Raw genomic sequence first — 17,529 nt, 5'->3', positions numbered from 1 at the left:
TGTGAGTATGAGAAATTTTATTACAATCTTAACTCTTACCTGCATTCTTCAGAAAGGAAAAAAAGAAAGAAAAGTGGGATGAAGAATGATAGGGAAAAGGGTGGGAGGGGACAACTAACCGTGGACGGGGGTGTCCAGTCAGCCGAACTACTGTTCAAGACAAGCTAAAGTGTCCCCTTCCCCTCCAAAATGGATTTTAAAATTCAACCCTCAACTTTCAAAAATCTGTCTCTAATTTCAAACTCAAATAAGCGCACAGCATGGTGGCTTTTGTTTTGTTTTCTTCTCTCCAACTCCTCCCTGCGATTGCATAACAAAAGTGTCTAAATTCACGCCATCTGGCCGATAAAGACACTGGCCCCACTGCCCGGCTGGCCCATCTGATTAGGGCCCTGTCTAGCCTGCGCCTTGTGGCAAAAAGTCACAGCTGTGGGGTTTGCTCGCGCTCAATACAACTCTGTTATTAGCCAGCTGTAGGCCTTGAGACGACTTCTGTTCAAATTATAATATCTTTTAACCCTCTGAGCATTGAGGGCGCAGAGGTGGCTGGCAGTGACATAACAGCTAGATTTCTCCTGGCTAATAATTGGCAAAGTGAGCTGAGGCAGGGAAGAGAGGAGCAGGGACAATTGGGGAAAAGTGGGGGGTGGGGAGGGCCGGGTTCCTTCCGGAAGAGAGTTATTTCATTCTTTTGCTTTGTTCCCTCTCACAGCTAAACATCGATTTCTCTTTGGCTGAAGATTACAGAACATAAAGGCATTGGGGGAACTGCCCAGGTATGCCCAAGCACACCAAGCAAATGTGCAATGCCTGCTGGGGGCTGGCCATCTGATTCACCCATCCCTCAGTCATGCACTGCTCTGACTGCTTTGCTGTGGCAGCAACATGGGGAAGAAACTTTCCCCAACCCTTGCTGGAGAATCAACCAGCTCTCACTGACAGGTTGAATGAAAACTTCTCTTTGGGTTGCATCTAATATTTATCATCATTGCACCTCATCTCCCACCACACACACACACACACACACACACACTGCAAATACAGTACCCATCCAATGGATCATTTATGTACACATAATTAATATTTGCTTTAAATTCCAGTTTTGGGAAGGAAATAACAGAGCATTTCCCCAGGACTCAAATGCAGAGAAGTTACAGTACATTAAATTTTTATATTGTGCTACTAAGGCAAACTAAACTAGAGGGTTTAAAAATTGATGCTGCTACTTAAATAGCATAAAATGAGGAGGATTTGATTGGGCTTAAAAATAAAAACGTCAGGCTTAACTACAGCTGGATGGAGCGTGCAAGTATTATTTAAAGTGAGAGGTATAATTCGTCAGAGAATGGGCCAGGTTTTTCATGTCGGGTGTTTCATTGTGTTTTGTTTTTGTCTTGTTGTATTTTCTCCTGTGCTCTTGTCTTTTAAGAAAGGGACCACTCCAAACAAAGACATTTTAAACTGTTGAGAGGAGGAAAAACTGTTCTTTGATTAGCCAAGCTAATCAAAGCATTCTGTCTGTTTAATCCAGAAATTACAAAGAAGAACAACTTGGAATTGTATCCTCTCCCGGCCAGAATCTATCCAGGTTTCTATTCAGTGTACCCCAATAACTCCCCCAGCAGATCGCTCACCCCAGCCCTCCAGGCCTCGGCTGAGGCCACTGCCAGAGTTGAACTTCGCTTTTGGCGAGTTTGCCTTATACTTGGTCAAAACCAAAACAGACATGTCTGATTGTTATGGTTTCTTCTTGACTAGGTTGGGGCGGGGACAGGCCTGCCGGGAGCTGCCCATAAAACAGTCTGTAGTAAATCAGACTGTCTGTAATTACCCCAAACTAGAAGTCTGGAGTCCGAAGACCCCCACTAACACCATAGTAAGGCTTTCGCTCCCATCATAGATTTTAGAGGAGGAGTTGGGGTGGGGTGGGGATATTTAACTTTTTATAAGAAAATAACCACAGACTTGTAAGAGTTTGGTTTTTGTTTGTTTGTTTTGTCTTTCTCATTCTCTGTGGAAGCCCTAGCACCAAACCAGTACCTAAATACATAGGATCATTCATTTGTTGGAAGGATGAATGAGGTGGGGGCTTCATTGGTTCTGATTTTTCTTTTCTTTGAGTCTAACAGAAGAAAGAGGACAAGTTACAACACTGGGAATGGAATATAGATTATGTCCGGGAACAGAGGGTAGGACAAGGTGTACACAGAAAAGACTAGTCTTTCACAGTCTTGCTCTAGACCCCAAAGTCCCAGGTGGGTCCTGTCCCTCCAAAGGAGCTTTATCGATCTGTTCACCTGAAAGTGCTGTCTGACTTAAGAGCCTCAAATCATCAGAGTGGGGACTTCCGGGAAGGAAGGAACTGGTCTCCAACCCCAGACAGGTGCCTCAGTACAGGCATAAATGCCCCCGCACCCCCCACCCCCACCCCTCCTAAACCCAGAGTTGTACCCTAGGTGGTCTCTGCCCATTTTGGGGTCATCGTTCTAGTTCTTCAATTCCAAGTGAATCGGGAATTCCACAAGTGCCCCCCCACCCAAGGGAATCTACCCCTAGTGGGTGGGTGGGCGGCCTGGGTGGATAGCGAGCATTTGAAAACCAGCTCCCAGATCCTTTTAGGAAAAGACCCGGCGGGTCCCAACCTGGCCTGGGGCTGTGGGGTCCCAAATTCTGGCTGCACCCAGCAGGCAGAGGGGTCTTTTCAGGTGGCTGAGAAAAATGTTGCAACCCAGAACAGTTGGAACCTTGAGTCATTCTGTTTTTACTTCTTCAGTCCTAAGGAGGATGCCTTAAGAACTTGGCAGTCCAGGGAGGAGGGTGGGAATGAATTCCGCCCCCCCCCCCCCCCCCCCCCCCCCGCCTGGGCACTCTCTGGGCCCCAGAGTGCCCAGGACCAGTGGGCCTGGCTCTGACCCGCCGGTTCCCGGTGAAGGCAGGAGGTTCGCGCTGCTCTTACCTGCACATCACCTCGTGAGTCAGGAGAACGCGACACATTTCTGGGTTCTTGTTCTGTCCCTCGTAAGCGATGGGCTGCAGGGGCAGGAGGGTGGCAGGGGTAACGAAGGAAGGGAAGAAAGACAGGAGAGAACTTTAGCGCATGTGGGGGATTTTTGGGGGGACGGGAATCTCACTACCCGCTCTCTCTTCTCAGTTCCCAGGCAGCGCCGAACCGAGCGGCTGTGGGGTTTAATATTTAGCGAAATAAGAATAGAAAAGTTTGTCCCTTGTGAGAAAGTATTTCTTAGCAAAGGGGATGTTTTGAGGCGGGGCGGGACGCGGGCCCTCTGCGCGGCTTTACAAGCGCACTCGGGTAGAGAAAGTGTCATGACATTTTCCATAGTGACACGGGTGCGCTTGCCATGATGGGGACAGAAGGTGAAGAGGGTAAGACTGGAGCAGACATTCTTGGGGGGTCCGCAGGGGTGGAGTGTGGGGGTCGGCAGAGGTTAAGAGCAGAAACTGACTAAGGGAGGAGTTTGTCGGAGGGGAGGCCAGAAGCTCACCTGCTTGGTGACCGAGTCGATTAGCCTCACGTAAAGGTCCTGCTCGGTGCGCACGCCTGTGAGAAAGGATGTAGTTCAAGAATCAACCGCCAAAACCTATAGCTAATGGGAGCTAAGGTTCTGGCAGCTTCTCCTAGTGGCCACCAAGGCTGGGTGCTCCCAGGGGGCTGAGACCACTTTCCTCCCTCCAGGGGGGTGGGGGGGGAGGCTTGACTGAGTCCCCCTAGAAGCCCTTCTCTCCGGCTCCACCCCAGGTCGCCCAGCAGGAACCAGACAGCCTTGCCGGTGACCGACAATCCCTAGGCGCTCCTGGCAGGTGCTTGGGGAGCGGGGCGCTCACCATTGCTGTAGAGGAGCTGTAATTTGTAGTGGGTGCCATTGTTGGTCTTCTCGTTGCCTTGTTCCTGAAAAGACATGCAATTTTCGGTGCCCCTTCTTCCAGGTCCCCCAAAATGAGCTGACACATACTGTTTCGCAGAAGCTTTCTGCGCCTCCCAAGACAGCTTTGAACAGTCCCCTAACCAGCCCTGTGGGCAAGGCACTAGAGCCTCTGCCTGGCGCTGGTCACACTCAGAAACTTGCTAAGCTTTATGACCACTGGACACCCCCCTAGCCGTAGGTCCTTCCTGCTCAAAACCGCCCTCAGGCACCATTCCTGTGCTGCCTTGAACCCGACTCTGACCCAAACTCCCCACCGGTGGTCTGATCTAACAAAGCCCAAGGTTCCACCAAGAGGAGAAGGGAATGGGATTGCACATTTGGAAGCAGTGGAGCCTCCACCCTGCTCCCACCAACACAGCGACCAGACCTTCCCGAAGTTCAAGAAGAGCTGCGGAAGGGACCTTGGGAAGCTGTGCTTGAAAGTTTGTGTGCACGGCTAAGGAGACTTGGACCCAGAGGACAAGGTTGTCTTGGTTTGGTTTGCCTTGATTTTCCTTGCTCACACATTGGCTTACATACCAGGGCCTTCCATTGAAATCAAATTCAATCCCCAAACCAAGCCCTCTGTTCAGCTTCATGTCGGAGCCTTAGTTGCTTTAGGGTGCTAGGGTGGGAGGGAAGGCTGGCCAGGGCAGGCGGGCTGACAGGGGGGCTGTGGGTACAGATTCAGTCCACCCCGCCCGCTGGCGCTAGCAGGTGCAAACTATTTTTTAAAAATAATCCAGAACAGAGCCCTGCAGCCCTGGGTCTACTTTTCAGAACCAAGGTTAGTTGGACTGGTATTTGCCCGCGGCCAGGCTCCAGAAGTGGAGGGCGCTCCATGCAGCGCTGGGTGCGAGCAGCCGGCTAGAGGAGGTGCGGGGAAAGGGAGTGATTTAGAGGCTCAGGGTGAGAAGCTTCGATTTATCATCACTGATGATGTGAGGGGGAAAGTGTCGCGAGTGACAGATGGAATCTTTAGTGCTTTTCGAGGAGAGTTATTAGGCCGGGAAAGGGGAAGGGGGGTCGCTTACTTTGTCGTTCTCCACAAAGTCCACGAAAGCCGTGCGCTCAATCTCCACGGGCTGCCCCTGCCTGTCATAGAGCGCCAGCACAAAGTGGAAGAAGTTCGATTTCCTCAGGTTGGAAGGAGGCTGCTTCTCAAAGTGGGCCCGAGACAGGGCGACCCCGCTGCACAGAAGAGTCGCGGGTCGCGGCGTGCACCAAGCACCGGGAAGGAGAGAAAGACAAGGCATTACCCACGGGCGCACAGCATCGCAGAGGGGCAGGAGCCAATGTCCCGGGTCCAGAGTTCTGGCCAATGCTCCAGCCTTTGTCTAAGTGGGATTGAGAGTGGGCAGTCCTGAGAGGAGTCTCAGTGGCCCTCGGGGTGGAGTGACAGACGCTCCTGCTGCTCCTTGCCACCAGCTGGCGGGTCCGTGGCCCCAGTGCCAGACAGTCCGCTTTTAGGAGCAGGACTGCTGACAGACTTAGAATGCTTCTGGGGGTTTGGGGTGGTCTAGATCAGTTACGTGGGACCATCCCTGTCCCCTCTCTTAGGTGAACCGCTTGCTAGATCAGGGCATTGAGATGGTGCTAGTACCCAGGTCAGTGGAATAAATGCCTTCTTTGCTTTTGAGGGTGACCCTTTTGCTCCCAGGAAGGGGCCACTGCCCACCAAGTTTCCTCAAGTTAATGCAGAAAAGCGCAGCTTCAGAAGCGGAAAGCCCACACAACTCAGATCTCGCTCCATCAGAGAAGGGGAGGCCTCATCCCCTCCTTCCCTCGTTCCTCCGAAATTTAGCGACTGGACAGAGGCCAGGCAGCATCGTAGAGACCAGCATTGCCCATCACCGGCCTTCGTAGGGGACTTGACACTGAGCAAGCATCGCACAGGAGCTGCGGTCTTAGAGCCAGCAAAAGACTATTAAAAGACAAAGTGTCCTTGCTTAGGGCCGAGGGGAACCCGCTCAAGCCAAACCGAAGTTGGAGACCCGAACGATGCCCTCGAGGTCATCGAGGCTGTGCCCACACCGTCCACTGACCTGCAGCGGCTAGGGCCAAAGTGATCCCCTGACCTCAGCTAGCCAAAGACTTGGGCAAGGCCGACCGAACCGGCAGATGGCTGGAGCTGCCACTGGCGCTGAGGGCTCCCAGGCTTAGTGCCCCTTACTCACGGAGCACTTTCACTCTTTTGCAGGATGTAACCTTTAGGCCAGAATGTCCTCACATCCACAGGCTAGTCCTCTCTAGCAAAGGATTTCATACTGGGAAAGAAGTGTGTGTGTGGGGGGTGGAGTGCCTTTTGGGGGTCTCTTTAAGAAAAGGCTCCTCAGAGCTGGCAGCGGAGGGCTCTGCCTGAAGTCCCCCAGGCAGAATACAGAAAGCAGAGCCCACAGGAGTTTATTAGACCTAGGAACAAGGTGCCTGCTGGGCTGAGCCCGTCACCAAAATGATGCCCTTTCTACTCCTCTCCCGGGTTCACTGTACCCGGGACACTTGGAGAGATGGGCTGTCTTGGGAAGGGGTCACTTCTCCAGGTGATGCCAGCACTTAGACGTGGGCTGCCAGCAGGGTGGAAGGGAAGGCAGGCGCCTTGGGAAGAGAAGTTTCTGAGCTCTTTGGGGACCCAGAATGGCTGCTTCTTAGAATAGAGACGGGCCAGGAGGCCTGGGCATCTCCGCTCAGTGGTGTTGGGGGCGGGGACTCAATGTCTTTGTGGAGTGACCCCCAGGAAAAGGTGTTTCCATCCCAGCTGGCCAGTGCGCTAGAAAGAGCTCAACTTCACAGACCCGGTAAACTCCAGCACTGTGGTTTCTAGGACTTCCTGGCGACTGGCCTCCTCCTCCTCTTCCTCCTCCTCCTCCTCCTCCTCGCCTTTCTTCTCTGGTCCTTTGGACTGTTAACTTCTTTGCCTCTCTCTCTCTCTCTCTCTCTCTCTCTCTCTCTCTCTCTCTCTCTCTCTCTCTCTCTCTCTCTCTCTCACGAGTTTGGTGTCTTGTCGGACTGCAGAACACAGACGCTCGAAGTCTTCCGCCTCGCAGCCCCATCTCGCGGCAGCCTCCCCATCCTCTCCCGCTCCTTTCTGCGCCACCGCCGCCATCTGCTCGTGGGGCTCCCGGCCTCTGGGAACGCCTGGGCCCAGGACACCAGCCGAGAGGCGCTCACTGTCGGCGAGAGGAGACCAGCAGCCGCCGGGAAACCGGCTCTCCACGGTGGCCGCGGTTCGCGCTCTAGTCCCCCAGGCTCCCTCCGCTGACGGCCCGGCGTGACTCTCAGGAGCCGGCGCTGAGCTGCTGGGCGTCGGGTGTATGCTATTTGTTAATTTTCCTAGTCTTTAGGGAAGAAGTGGGGCTAGAAATGGCCCCAGCGGTTCAGAAACTCTAGTGTAGGCTGTTCAGCTGACTGCAGGGACCTGCTTGCCCGAGGACGAGCCCCAGTGCGCGGGGCCAGAGCGACAGATGGGACCGAGAGACAGAAATGGAGACGGGGAACAAGGGGGCACATGGAGAGAGAAAGGGAGAGCGAGAACCAGGGAGAGACTTGGGGAGCGTCACTGCGAGGCCCTCATTACCTCTGCGCCGCGACGTTGGCGTCCACCACGCCGACATTCCGGACCCAGGACCTGACCGAATCCATCTCAGCGCCCAGCGATTTGTCTTTCAGAACTGGTCCTCTTCCCAAAGTATCTTGAATCCCAAACATTTAAAAAGTCTGATCCTCTCCTGCCGCTTTGAAAACAAGAGCACCACACCAGTCCGGGTTGTTGCCAACGCTGCCACCAAACCTTCTTCCTCCAAAACAATCCACGAAAAGGGATCGACTGCTTCTTGAAGTTTCGGTCTCTTTTGGAGAAGAAGAAGAAAAAGTACCCCCCAAATAGAGAAAAAGAATTCAGCTCTTTGCTGCACGCGCGAGATGGTGGCTGCAGTAGTCAAAGTTGGTGTTTTATCCACCGCAAGTTGAGATCTGCCGCCTCGGACCCTTTACCCTAGGTCGCTCGCATCCTTCCAGTCACAGCGTTTGCATCCAGAAACTGATCACAATTTAGAAGCATCACCTGTTCTGGGAGAAACAGGAGAAGATTGAGGACTGCCTAATCGCTCCCCTTCCTCCTGGTCCCCCCCTCCCTGTTCCTCCCCTCCGCTCCAATTTAGAAAAAAAAAATCCGCAACAGGATCAGTAGTAAAAGGAAGGGGAAGACCCCGAGTCCAAAGGAGGCGGTGGCTGAGATCGCCACCGAGCCAGGCTGCAGCCGCGCGCGAGCCCCATGAATGGGTTACTACGGCCCAGGCCGCGGGAGGCGGAGCACCGGCCCGATAAAGAGCCTCATTTGCATGGACGCTCGCGATTGGCCGGCGCCGGGCAAGCTAAGCAGACGTCCTTCGGCAGCGCGCGCCACGCTCGGCGTTGCCAGGAGTCCAGGAGGTGAAAGGGGACCCAGGACTACGGGCGTCGGTGCCCTTTTCAGGCTCGGGTTGTGTTTGCGGGATGGGAGCCCCCAAACCCTACTCTGAAGTGGGATAGCTGGGCGATGCGGGCCCGGAAAGCACTGGCTCAGCCTGGCGGCGGTAGCGCAAAGTCTCCGCATGTCCTCTCTCTAGTTGCAGGTTTTTTGTAGCCTGCCTGGAGGCGTTATTCATTCCCGGGATTAAACTGTGTGCTCACAGCGAGTCGTGCTCAAACGTAGTGTGGCCCGTTGGTATTTAGGTTTTGTGCAATTGTTCTTCTAGACAGCAACCCAATCGCCTGCACGGCTCTCTCCAGTCTCCCGGAGTTACAGGGTGACGCTCCGATCGAGTGCAGTCTGCGAGTTGTTCCCAGAGAGGCCGTGTGAACGAAAGCAGTGGGGTGTGCGTGGGGGAGAGGAAGGAAGCTCAAATAAAGAGTGCAGGGGAAAGTGGCCAAGGAGCTAAGGAAAATACCTCGGGGCCGGTGGGCGGGCGCCTGCACGGTGGCACCCGAGCACAGGAGAGCTAACTGTACTGACGAATCCGGAGCCGCTGAGTGCCAGTGGCCTGCGCTGACGCCCCCACACCTCCCACAGGACTCCGGAGTACCCGCGCCCCCCAACTCTTGCGGCCTGGAGAACGGAAGGGGGCTGGGGGAGAACCTGGAGGAAATCGCTAAACTTTGCCGGTGGCATGCGGCCGCCGCGCGTGTTGGTGGCCTGGAGGCGGCGGCCGCTGAGCCAAACAGATGAACCCCTAGACAGCTTTCTGAACCACACCGGGCAGCTCACGGTGCCTATTAAAAATCCTCCCGGCTGGGTGCTATTTTCTTGCTTCTCCTTTTGTATTCTGATCTGTGCATAGATCCGCTGCTGCAATCTAGAACACCAGCGCGAAAACAGATTTGAAGACAATGAATGCAAATCTGTGCTCAAAGACCATCTGCCGTGGAGGAGACAATCAGCTGTTCCGCAGTTAGTGCGACTGCTCCCAGTCTCCCGGCCTCGTTACAGAGGGGGGTGGGGGGCTTTGCGGAAAGCCTGGATGGCATTCGGGAGACTCTCCCCCACCACCAGAGGACTCAATGTTGAGGGTAAATTGACTCCCAAACACATCCCTCAGGTGTAGGTGAGCGCTCGCAACTGAACTGCAATCCTTTGCCGCTAGAGGACACAGCGCCTTGCAACTCGTTTGCCTGAGTTTGCTAGAGTAAGCGCTCACTTTCTCTGTGGAGAAAGGGCCCCGTCCGCGCTTTCACCCAATCCTGGGAGCAAACCTTTACCCCAATCTGGGCGGACTGCGTAGCGCTCTGGAAGCGCAGGTCGCTACTGCAAAGAGTTCGCTTGAAACCCGATGTGGGCGTAGCGGAGGCAGCGCGCTGTCCTTCCATGAACAGATTTAGATTTAGGAGCGGAGACCCTCACCTCCTCATCATGGGCTCTGGCTGGGGCCGCCTGGTTGGGCATTAAAGGACTGGGTGAGCAATGCTGCACCTTTGGTCTGTTGTAACAAGCCAACTGAGATACCAATTTCCCAAGAAACAAGAGCGACAGTGGAAGAGAAATTTGTGAAGCTGAAACTTGTTACACTGTTTCAACTCAGCCATTCTGTCGCGGCAGATTTTATGAATAAGGTTGGCTGCTGGAGAAATGAACGACCCGGCTCCTTCGACCTCCATCTCTCTCTTTAAAAATCTTAAACTTACCCGACCCACCCCCACTCCCCCTCCTTCAATCTCATCCAGGGTCAACGCCCAGAGGAGTCAGGGTGAGACACGTCATTGATTCCGTTGGCTTCCCCACACACACACACCCCAATCCCACACCAAGGGACCTCTAATCTGCCAGACTTTGACACTGCCCGGAAACGGTCCAAAGAGCAGCCACCAGGCAGCGGCGGGCCCAGGTCTGGTCCGGCACCTCGCTCCCAGTGGCCCACGTTGGCTGGGGTTAAAGGGCAGAGCCTGGGTCGGCAGCGCCAGCTCTTCTCTCCCAGAACAGCTGCCACCCAAATGATGGCCCTCGGGGAGCGAATGAATTAGTCCTTTCTCCGGGATGCCGGCTCACCAGCCGGCCCCGCGATCCGGGCGTCCCCCATCTCCAGCCGGCTGCTGATCCGCTAACGTGACTTTAGGACCGCCGAGCGCCGCTGGGAGGTAGTTACCGCGACCCAAGGCCCCGGAACTCAGACCGAGAAGGAAGCACACTGTTCCCCGTGGCCGCGCAGAGCGCGCGAGTGGAACCGCCGCAGCAACCCTGGGGGCGCGGGCCACGAGCCAAGGGGCGCCCAAGTGCCCACTCCGTGGGGACCAAGGACCCGGGCAAGTGCGGCGCGGGGGCGAAGAGAGAAGGCGGTTTCCTGCTCAGCGAGGCGGAGCTTCGGCGTGTGGCAGCAATGAGTGTTTGTGCCACTGAAGTTGAATTTAATTATTTTCGTGGAGATTTTAGGAAGAGGGTGGGCACACCCGCGCGGAAGAAGCGTCAGTTTGGGATGCAGCGAGCGGCTGCGGCTGCGGTTGCGCCAAGAAGGTGGCTCCCATCTCCATAGCCTCGGGCTACCCTACCCGAGAACAACCCTCCTTCCAAAGGCGCCCCTCACCCGCCCCCAGCGCAGGCGCTCCGGGGGCACTGCGGGAGCAGCTGCGGCCCGGGGAAGCCCGGCGCTGCCCGCGTGCGTCTCCAGGGCTCCGCCCTGCGAACCTCATCCCTGCCCTTGGTCGCGGGAGAAAACTCCAAGCGAAAATTTATTCAAATTCTTCCCAGTTATCTATTAACGCAAAAATTGCGATGGTGACGGTGGCTTTCGGTCTTTTGCTCTATCGCCTCCTTTGTTCACTCTTTTCCCTAGTGACCCCCGTTTCCCTCCCAAGTTTCAATCTGCCCCTCAATGCGATAGAGTCCAGTTTCTTGGCATTGGTTCGAAGCCCCCTTCCTCCCATCTTATGTAGCCTGGTTCTCCCCAGCTCCGACTCTCTCTTGCCCACTAGGAGTTGGGGATTTTTTTTCTTAGTAATTGCTCTGGGCCGGTTCCTCGTTTGCTGGGGCCTTGAGGTGAATTCACAGGTGTGATGACTGTCCCCTTACTTTATGACCACTCTTCTCCCCACGCCCACTTACCCCTCCTGTGATTGGTCTTTGCAATCCAGCTAGTGTCAGAGAAGTTGATGCACAGGGAAACCCAGTCTGGATTTTCTAATGAAATCAGTGGTAGTCCCCATCGCCTCTCTTTGGGTGTGAATTTTTCCACTTGTTTCTTTTTGGCTGAAACCATTGATCTTGATTTGTCCGGGTGGAAACACATAATTTTGTTTGCAAACTCGGGGTCCTATCGAATATCTAAGTCACAATGTATCAAGAAATGATTCTTGTAAACTATCCAACTTTATAGACTTCCGCTTCAAATTTCAACTTTGGTATCTCTTAGCAGAAACTAGATTTGTATGCCTTGGTAATGGAGAATTCTCTGGAGAGGGAGAGAGCGAATTACTTTATTCATACATGCAAATTTCTGCTGAGGACAGGCCAGAGATACCTTTTATGGCGATTCCTTGAGAGGTGCGTTGGCTTCTTGGTTTTTTTATTTGGAGGCACGTCCGGCGGGAACAGGGCAGGATTAGTGGGTCCTAGAAGAGCTTCTCCTAGATTACACTTAGGCGACTGCAATGACTTTATGCAGAATGAACTCGAGGCACCCACGTCCCTTCTACCGGCTTAACAATCCAGCAAGTCTCGCCCTCTTCCTGTTTTCCTTTCTCGCCTCATCCTTGCCTTCCCTTTCAGTATTTCCTACTGAAATCCCCGTCTTCCCCCTTCCCTTCCTGCGGGAGTGGAGTGAGAGAGGACCCCAGAGCCGCCGCGGAAAGGTCACCAGAACAAATTCCAGAAGTTGCGGTCCAGGTGTGAGGGCGACCATGCTGCGCTGCCTTCGGGATTGGGGAGTGAGTGAGTGAGTGAGTGAGTGAGTGAGTGAGTGAGTGAGTGAGTGAGTGAGTGAGCCCTTTTTAGGCTGCAAAGGGTCTATTAGAAGGAAGTGCCCCGCGTGGCCTCCACTCAAAGCTAGGGTGCCATTTCTCAGATAGGTGGAGGGTGCACATCACTCTGAGCTCCAACTCCCGGGTTAGTGGAATGTTGGGGGGAACCAGCCCAGCCGGTAGCCTCTCTGGGAGCATGAGCAGAAGGTAGGGATGGTGGTGGTGGTGGTGGGTGTGTGTGTGTCGCGGGGTGCATCCCCTTCTACCTAGAACTAATAGCAGAAGCGATTCATTAAGGGTAAAATGGACCTGCTTTCAAAGACGCCCCGACGTGGCAGGTCTACAGGAAGGTAAGGAATGAAAGGAGAACCTTTATCCAATCCTTTGGGGCTGCCAGACCCTGCCCCCCAGTTCCTCGCCCTTAGAAGCCACAACAGTGCCTCCTGTGGGATTTATTTGCCCCATTTGGCTGCCAAGCAAAATGAAGACCAGAAAGGATCATCCAGGTGGCATCTCAGCTGATCAACAGGGAGCGGAGATCCAGGTGGATCTGCCAACTTGCAACATGCCACCCGCAGCAGCCTGCAGTGTAAGGCCTTAAAAGAAACACAGGTTAAACACGACTTTTCTCTCTCTCTTTCCGGTTATTCATTACCTTGGGTTCAGGAAAGGATATTCAAAAGAGCTACTTAGAATATCCCCTTCTCCTAGTGGCCCCCACCAGCCGGCAGGGGAAGCCCCACGGGACCTCCCAGCCTCCCTCCTGCCTCTCTCCTCGGAGGTGTGAGCCATGTGCTGATTATTCATATTTTTGTCGAGCGCTCACGCGCCTCGGCCGACACCGCCACATTTCACACGTACACACATGCACACCCCGCTCGCCCCGACCCGCAGGCACACAGGGGAACCTCGCTCTTCCTCTGGTGGGGAGGGCCACAGGCTCCTTCCACAGGTCGCCTCTTCTTCCTCCAGCTGCAGAAACACACGCCTGCCTTCTAGATCTTTCTAGCTCGCACTAACTCTGGGCTCCCCAACTCTCCCGCTGGCTGTCTTTTGGTGGGGACCTGTAAATATAGCATCTGCTAGAATTTCGTTCCATTGGGCGCCAGGAGTCACTTCCACCGACAGCACACATATCCCGTTGGCAAAGGCACTTAAGTAAAGGACGTGCCTTTGATCGCTTCTGACTATAGGATCTCTTCCAATATTGCCCAGGGCCGACAACTGCCATTGCTGGCTCGGGGAGGGGGGGGGGACCCCTTGCCGGCAAGCTGGACAGAGACAGGTGTGTCCAGAGGCTGGGAACCCACGGATATCTGTCCGCGGGCAAAATAGCGCTTGCTCACGCAGCTGGACAGCTCATCCTCCAGGAGACAACGCAATTTCCATGGACTCAGCTGGCCACAAGGAGAGGACAGAGGAGGGGCAGATCAAGGGCCTTGGGGTCACTTGCAAAGGGGGCGGGAAGGTAAGAAGCGCTGGCTAAGCTAACTTCGCCATATAGGGGGCGCTGGACTAACCCTGGCGAACCCTTGATGATTTTAACACTTTCTACAAGCTTGACCCTGAGCAAGGTCAGCGAAATAACAAGATGCCTGAGAAATCCTTCCAGCTTTGGTACCTGCAGGGCCAGGTTAGAGCCTGTCAGTGTCTAGGGACGCCTCTGGCATTCAGGACACCCATGAGCCTTAGTGTCCTTCCTGGTTGAATAGAGGTGTGGAATCCCACAATTTGACTTGCCTTACACGGGTAAAAGGGAAACTTACTCAGTAGCACAGCGGAAGTTAAGTGTCCAGTAAGTACCTGTTTCCTTTCTGCCTTTGTATAATGAACCTCATAGTTGCATAGTGGACTCACTGGATCTTGTCATTCTCCTAGGAGAACAGTTCTTCCTGCTGGCTGTGTGCTCCTTGACTTATATATCTTGGGCTCCTTGGCATGATGCGGGAGTAGGGGTGGGGTGGGGGGGCGTTCAGTAATTTTTTTTACGCTGGGGATTACATAGGGGAAAGTGCTTCAGACCTATTCATTGCCTGCGGATGACAGGCCAAAGCAAGTAGGGGCCTCTCCTAGACAGAGAATGCGACTTCCTGCGCAAGGGGGGCGGGGGGATGGGGGCCTTCGGGCCGCCTGGATTTCAGCGGCGGCTCAGCGGAGGACAGTTCGCAGCCACCAAGCAGCTCCGCTGCCCTGCTTATCTCGGCAGGAGGACAGGGGAGGGGGGAGGCGTGGGAATTCCCAGAGAAGTGAAGAGCAGTGGTTCCGAGAGATCTGGGCGCTCCTCCCCGCCCTCCCCAGGAGATGCAGCTGGTGTCGTGCTGGGGGGGAGGGAGCGCTTGCCACAGTCCGCCTGGAACGAAGGTGGGGGAGGAGAAGCCTAGAGGCCTGGGATCCTAAAGGGATCCAATTTGGAAGCAGAAGTAGGGAGTGTGTTGGAGAAACGAGAGGAAAAAACGTTTCCAATTTTTCCTGTTCTTATAAGCCCTTTTCAAAGTGTACCTTTTATATAAAAGCAATGCATGCTTATTGCAGAAGAACATCAAACTGCAACAAAAGAAACTATATAGCACTGTTAATATTTGAGTGGGTTTCCTCCCAAACTTTTATGCATATTTCTAGATGCTGTAAATGGAAGCATGAACTACAAGCTCGTTTTTAATTTGGGTTCACTTAATATAGTGTCATTTTCCAGGCCACTAAGTATTTTTTCTGCGTACCACCTAATATTGTCATAGTGTTGCATTGTCCAGAAAAGGTACACCATAATATGCTTAACTAACATGCTGTTATTGTTGGGCACTTAAGCTGTTTCTAATTTTTTGCCACCACAGACAACAGTGCTTTCCACACAACTTCTACTTATGTTGCATGTTTCTTCAGATAACTATGGAAGTGAAACTGCAAAATCAAAGTGAACATATGTTTTAAGCCTTGATGCATAAGCGAATTGACAAACTGCCTGGTTTTAAAACAAAGCCAAATTAATTTGCACTCCACCAGTAATAATAAGATTGCTCTCCTGCCCCCACCCAAGCTTCTCAATTGTTGAAGTTATTTTCTTATTAACAATTTGCAAAATTTGTAAATTGGGAATGAATGCCCTTTGGTATTTTTATTTGCATCTTATTTATGTTTCATAAATTTCCAACAGAGAAGATTTTTTTCTTGTTGTTGTTTTTTTGTTTCAGATTTTTTGGTCACTAAACTTCCTTGGAGGGTGCTTAGTTTATTACGAATATTAAATTTTTAGCTTTTCATATACCTTACAGAATTTTTTACCTAATCCTTTCTTTATCTTGAACTTTATTTATGGGAGTTTTTTGGTGTTGGATGCCTAGAAGTATTTTATTTAGAATATCTTCCTTGAGAAGGACAGAATAAATGACTAACAGACTTAAGCAATAAAGATAATTACCTCACATAACAGGAAGTGTTAGGTGTAGCCTTCATCATAAACAGCTCTGGGTCTTTCACTTTCCACCCCAGCATCCTTTGCAGGTTGGGTTTTCAACTGATATTTGCTGTCTCATGGTGATAAAACATATTGCCATAGCAGGCATCCTGGCACACATGCAAGCAGGAAGCAAAAGGGGTACCTGCAGCAACAGTCTGGCAAATTAAAAGTTTCCCCAGAAACTGCTCTTCTCAGAAACTGCTCTGTGTCTCCTTGGCCACCGTGGAGCCGTGTACTCATGGACAGTTCAAAGAGTAGCTGGGAAAGCAAGGACCTAGCTTCCTCTCTGATGAGAGACCTCAGAGGTCAGGATTGAGAGTGGTTGATAATGGCAGTCATTAGGTGGTCAATCAAGCCAATCACAAATATATCTCCCAATTGCATTCTGTTGAATTCAACCATATTTTCCATTATAATATCTTCCTCTTGTGTCATATTCAGGTAATCTTCCCCACCCCAAGATAATTTTAATATATTTACATAGATGATTGTGTTTGTCTGGGTTCTTTAAAGAAACAAATCCACAGAAATGTATGTATAAGAGAGAGTTACATATAAAGGCATCAAGAAAACATCCCAACCCAGTGCTGCCCAAGCCCACAAGTCCAACATTAACCCATATGTCCAACACCAATCCACAAAGTCCTCCTCCATCTCACAAAACACATGCAACGATGCAGACTGCAGGAGGAAAGCCAAATCAGTGAATGTGTAAGCATCTCAGCACTGGCAGGGGTCTCCACATGGCTGCTCCAGCACCCAGGGCTGCACCGGGGTAGGTCCATGAGGCTTCTCCTCCGGATATCTCCCAGGAAGTGAGCTTTGCCTGCTAAGGCAGGGAACTGGCTAAGGCAGCTGCACCCTGGTCCAACCATCACAAAACAAGAGACCCAAGAACTAGAAAGGTGAGGCTCACCAAGTCATTTATCTCTCCGCCCTTCAATTAACCCCACATGTGTTTATCGGCTAGTTTGGCACAATAAACTAACTCAATGATCATAGGGCTTCTCTGTTTACACTAATATCTCCCTCCCGCCCCCAAAAGAAACAGATTGGCTATTGTTTCCACAATAAGCACTATATTTTTGAAGACTAAGCACATTAGCTACAGATATATTTACATACTTTACTTTTTACTCCAAATGTATTTGTTTATATGTTAACTATACACCATTTGGGTTTATGTCATGAGCTAGAAATCAAACCACACTCACCAAATTGTTGTACCAATCTCATTTATTAAATAATCTATCATTTCTCCCAAATGTGAAAGATTATGACATACTTACTTCTTAAACAAATTTTGAGATTTTTTAATTGGGAATGGAAATTTATGATTAATTTAGGAATTAGGACTTCTTAAATGCTTCTCCCCTCCCTCCACTATCATGATCCCAATTCTACCTTATACATCGGCTCAGCCCAAGGATCTACACTGGTACAGTTAGGAACTGGAAACAAAGGGAATCCAGGAAAGATGATCCCTTCAGGACCAATGCTGAGAGTGTGGCGATACCAGGAGAGTGGAGGGAGGGTGAGGTAGAAAGGGGGAACCAATCACAAGGATGAACATATAACCTCCTCCCTGGGGGGGGGGGGGTTGGACAACAGAAAAGTGGGTGAAAGGAGATGTCGGACAGTGTAAGATATGACAAAATAATAATAATTTATAAACTATCAAGAGTTAATGAGGGAGGAGAGAGTGGGACGGGAGGGGCAAAAATGAGGAGC

The 17,529-nt window shown here is 52.1% G+C and overlaps 1 protein-coding gene across 1 annotated transcript in view; it reads right to left on the bottom strand.

Moving 5' to 3' along the window:
* EBF2 (EBF transcription factor 2) overlaps positions 1-8,201 on the bottom strand; it is a 212,435-nt gene extending 204,234 nt beyond the window's left edge. Inside the window, exons 1-5 of the mRNA XM_075556487.1 lie at positions 7,498-8,201; positions 4,958-5,114; positions 3,844-3,907; positions 3,504-3,559; positions 2,957-3,030 (exon numbers count right to left, since the gene is read on the bottom strand). Coding sequence (XP_075412602.1) covers positions 2,957-3,030; positions 3,504-3,559; positions 3,844-3,907; positions 4,958-5,114; positions 7,498-7,628 — 482 coding nt within the window. The 5' untranslated portion in view covers positions 7,629-8,201. The remainder of the gene's footprint in view (positions 1-2,956; positions 3,031-3,503; positions 3,560-3,843; positions 3,908-4,957; positions 5,115-7,497) is intronic.
* Between the last annotated feature and the right edge of the window lie 9,328 nt (positions 8,202-17,529).

Source organism: Tenrec ecaudatus, chromosome 8 (genome assembly GCF_050624435.1).
Source record: "Tenrec ecaudatus isolate mTenEca1 chromosome 8, mTenEca1.hap1, whole genome shotgun sequence".
Taxonomy (NCBI): domain Eukaryota; kingdom Metazoa; phylum Chordata; class Mammalia; order Afrosoricida; family Tenrecidae; genus Tenrec; species Tenrec ecaudatus.
The sequence above is the reverse complement of the archived record's forward strand: the minus strand, read 5'-3'. Positions and strand labels throughout refer to the sequence as shown.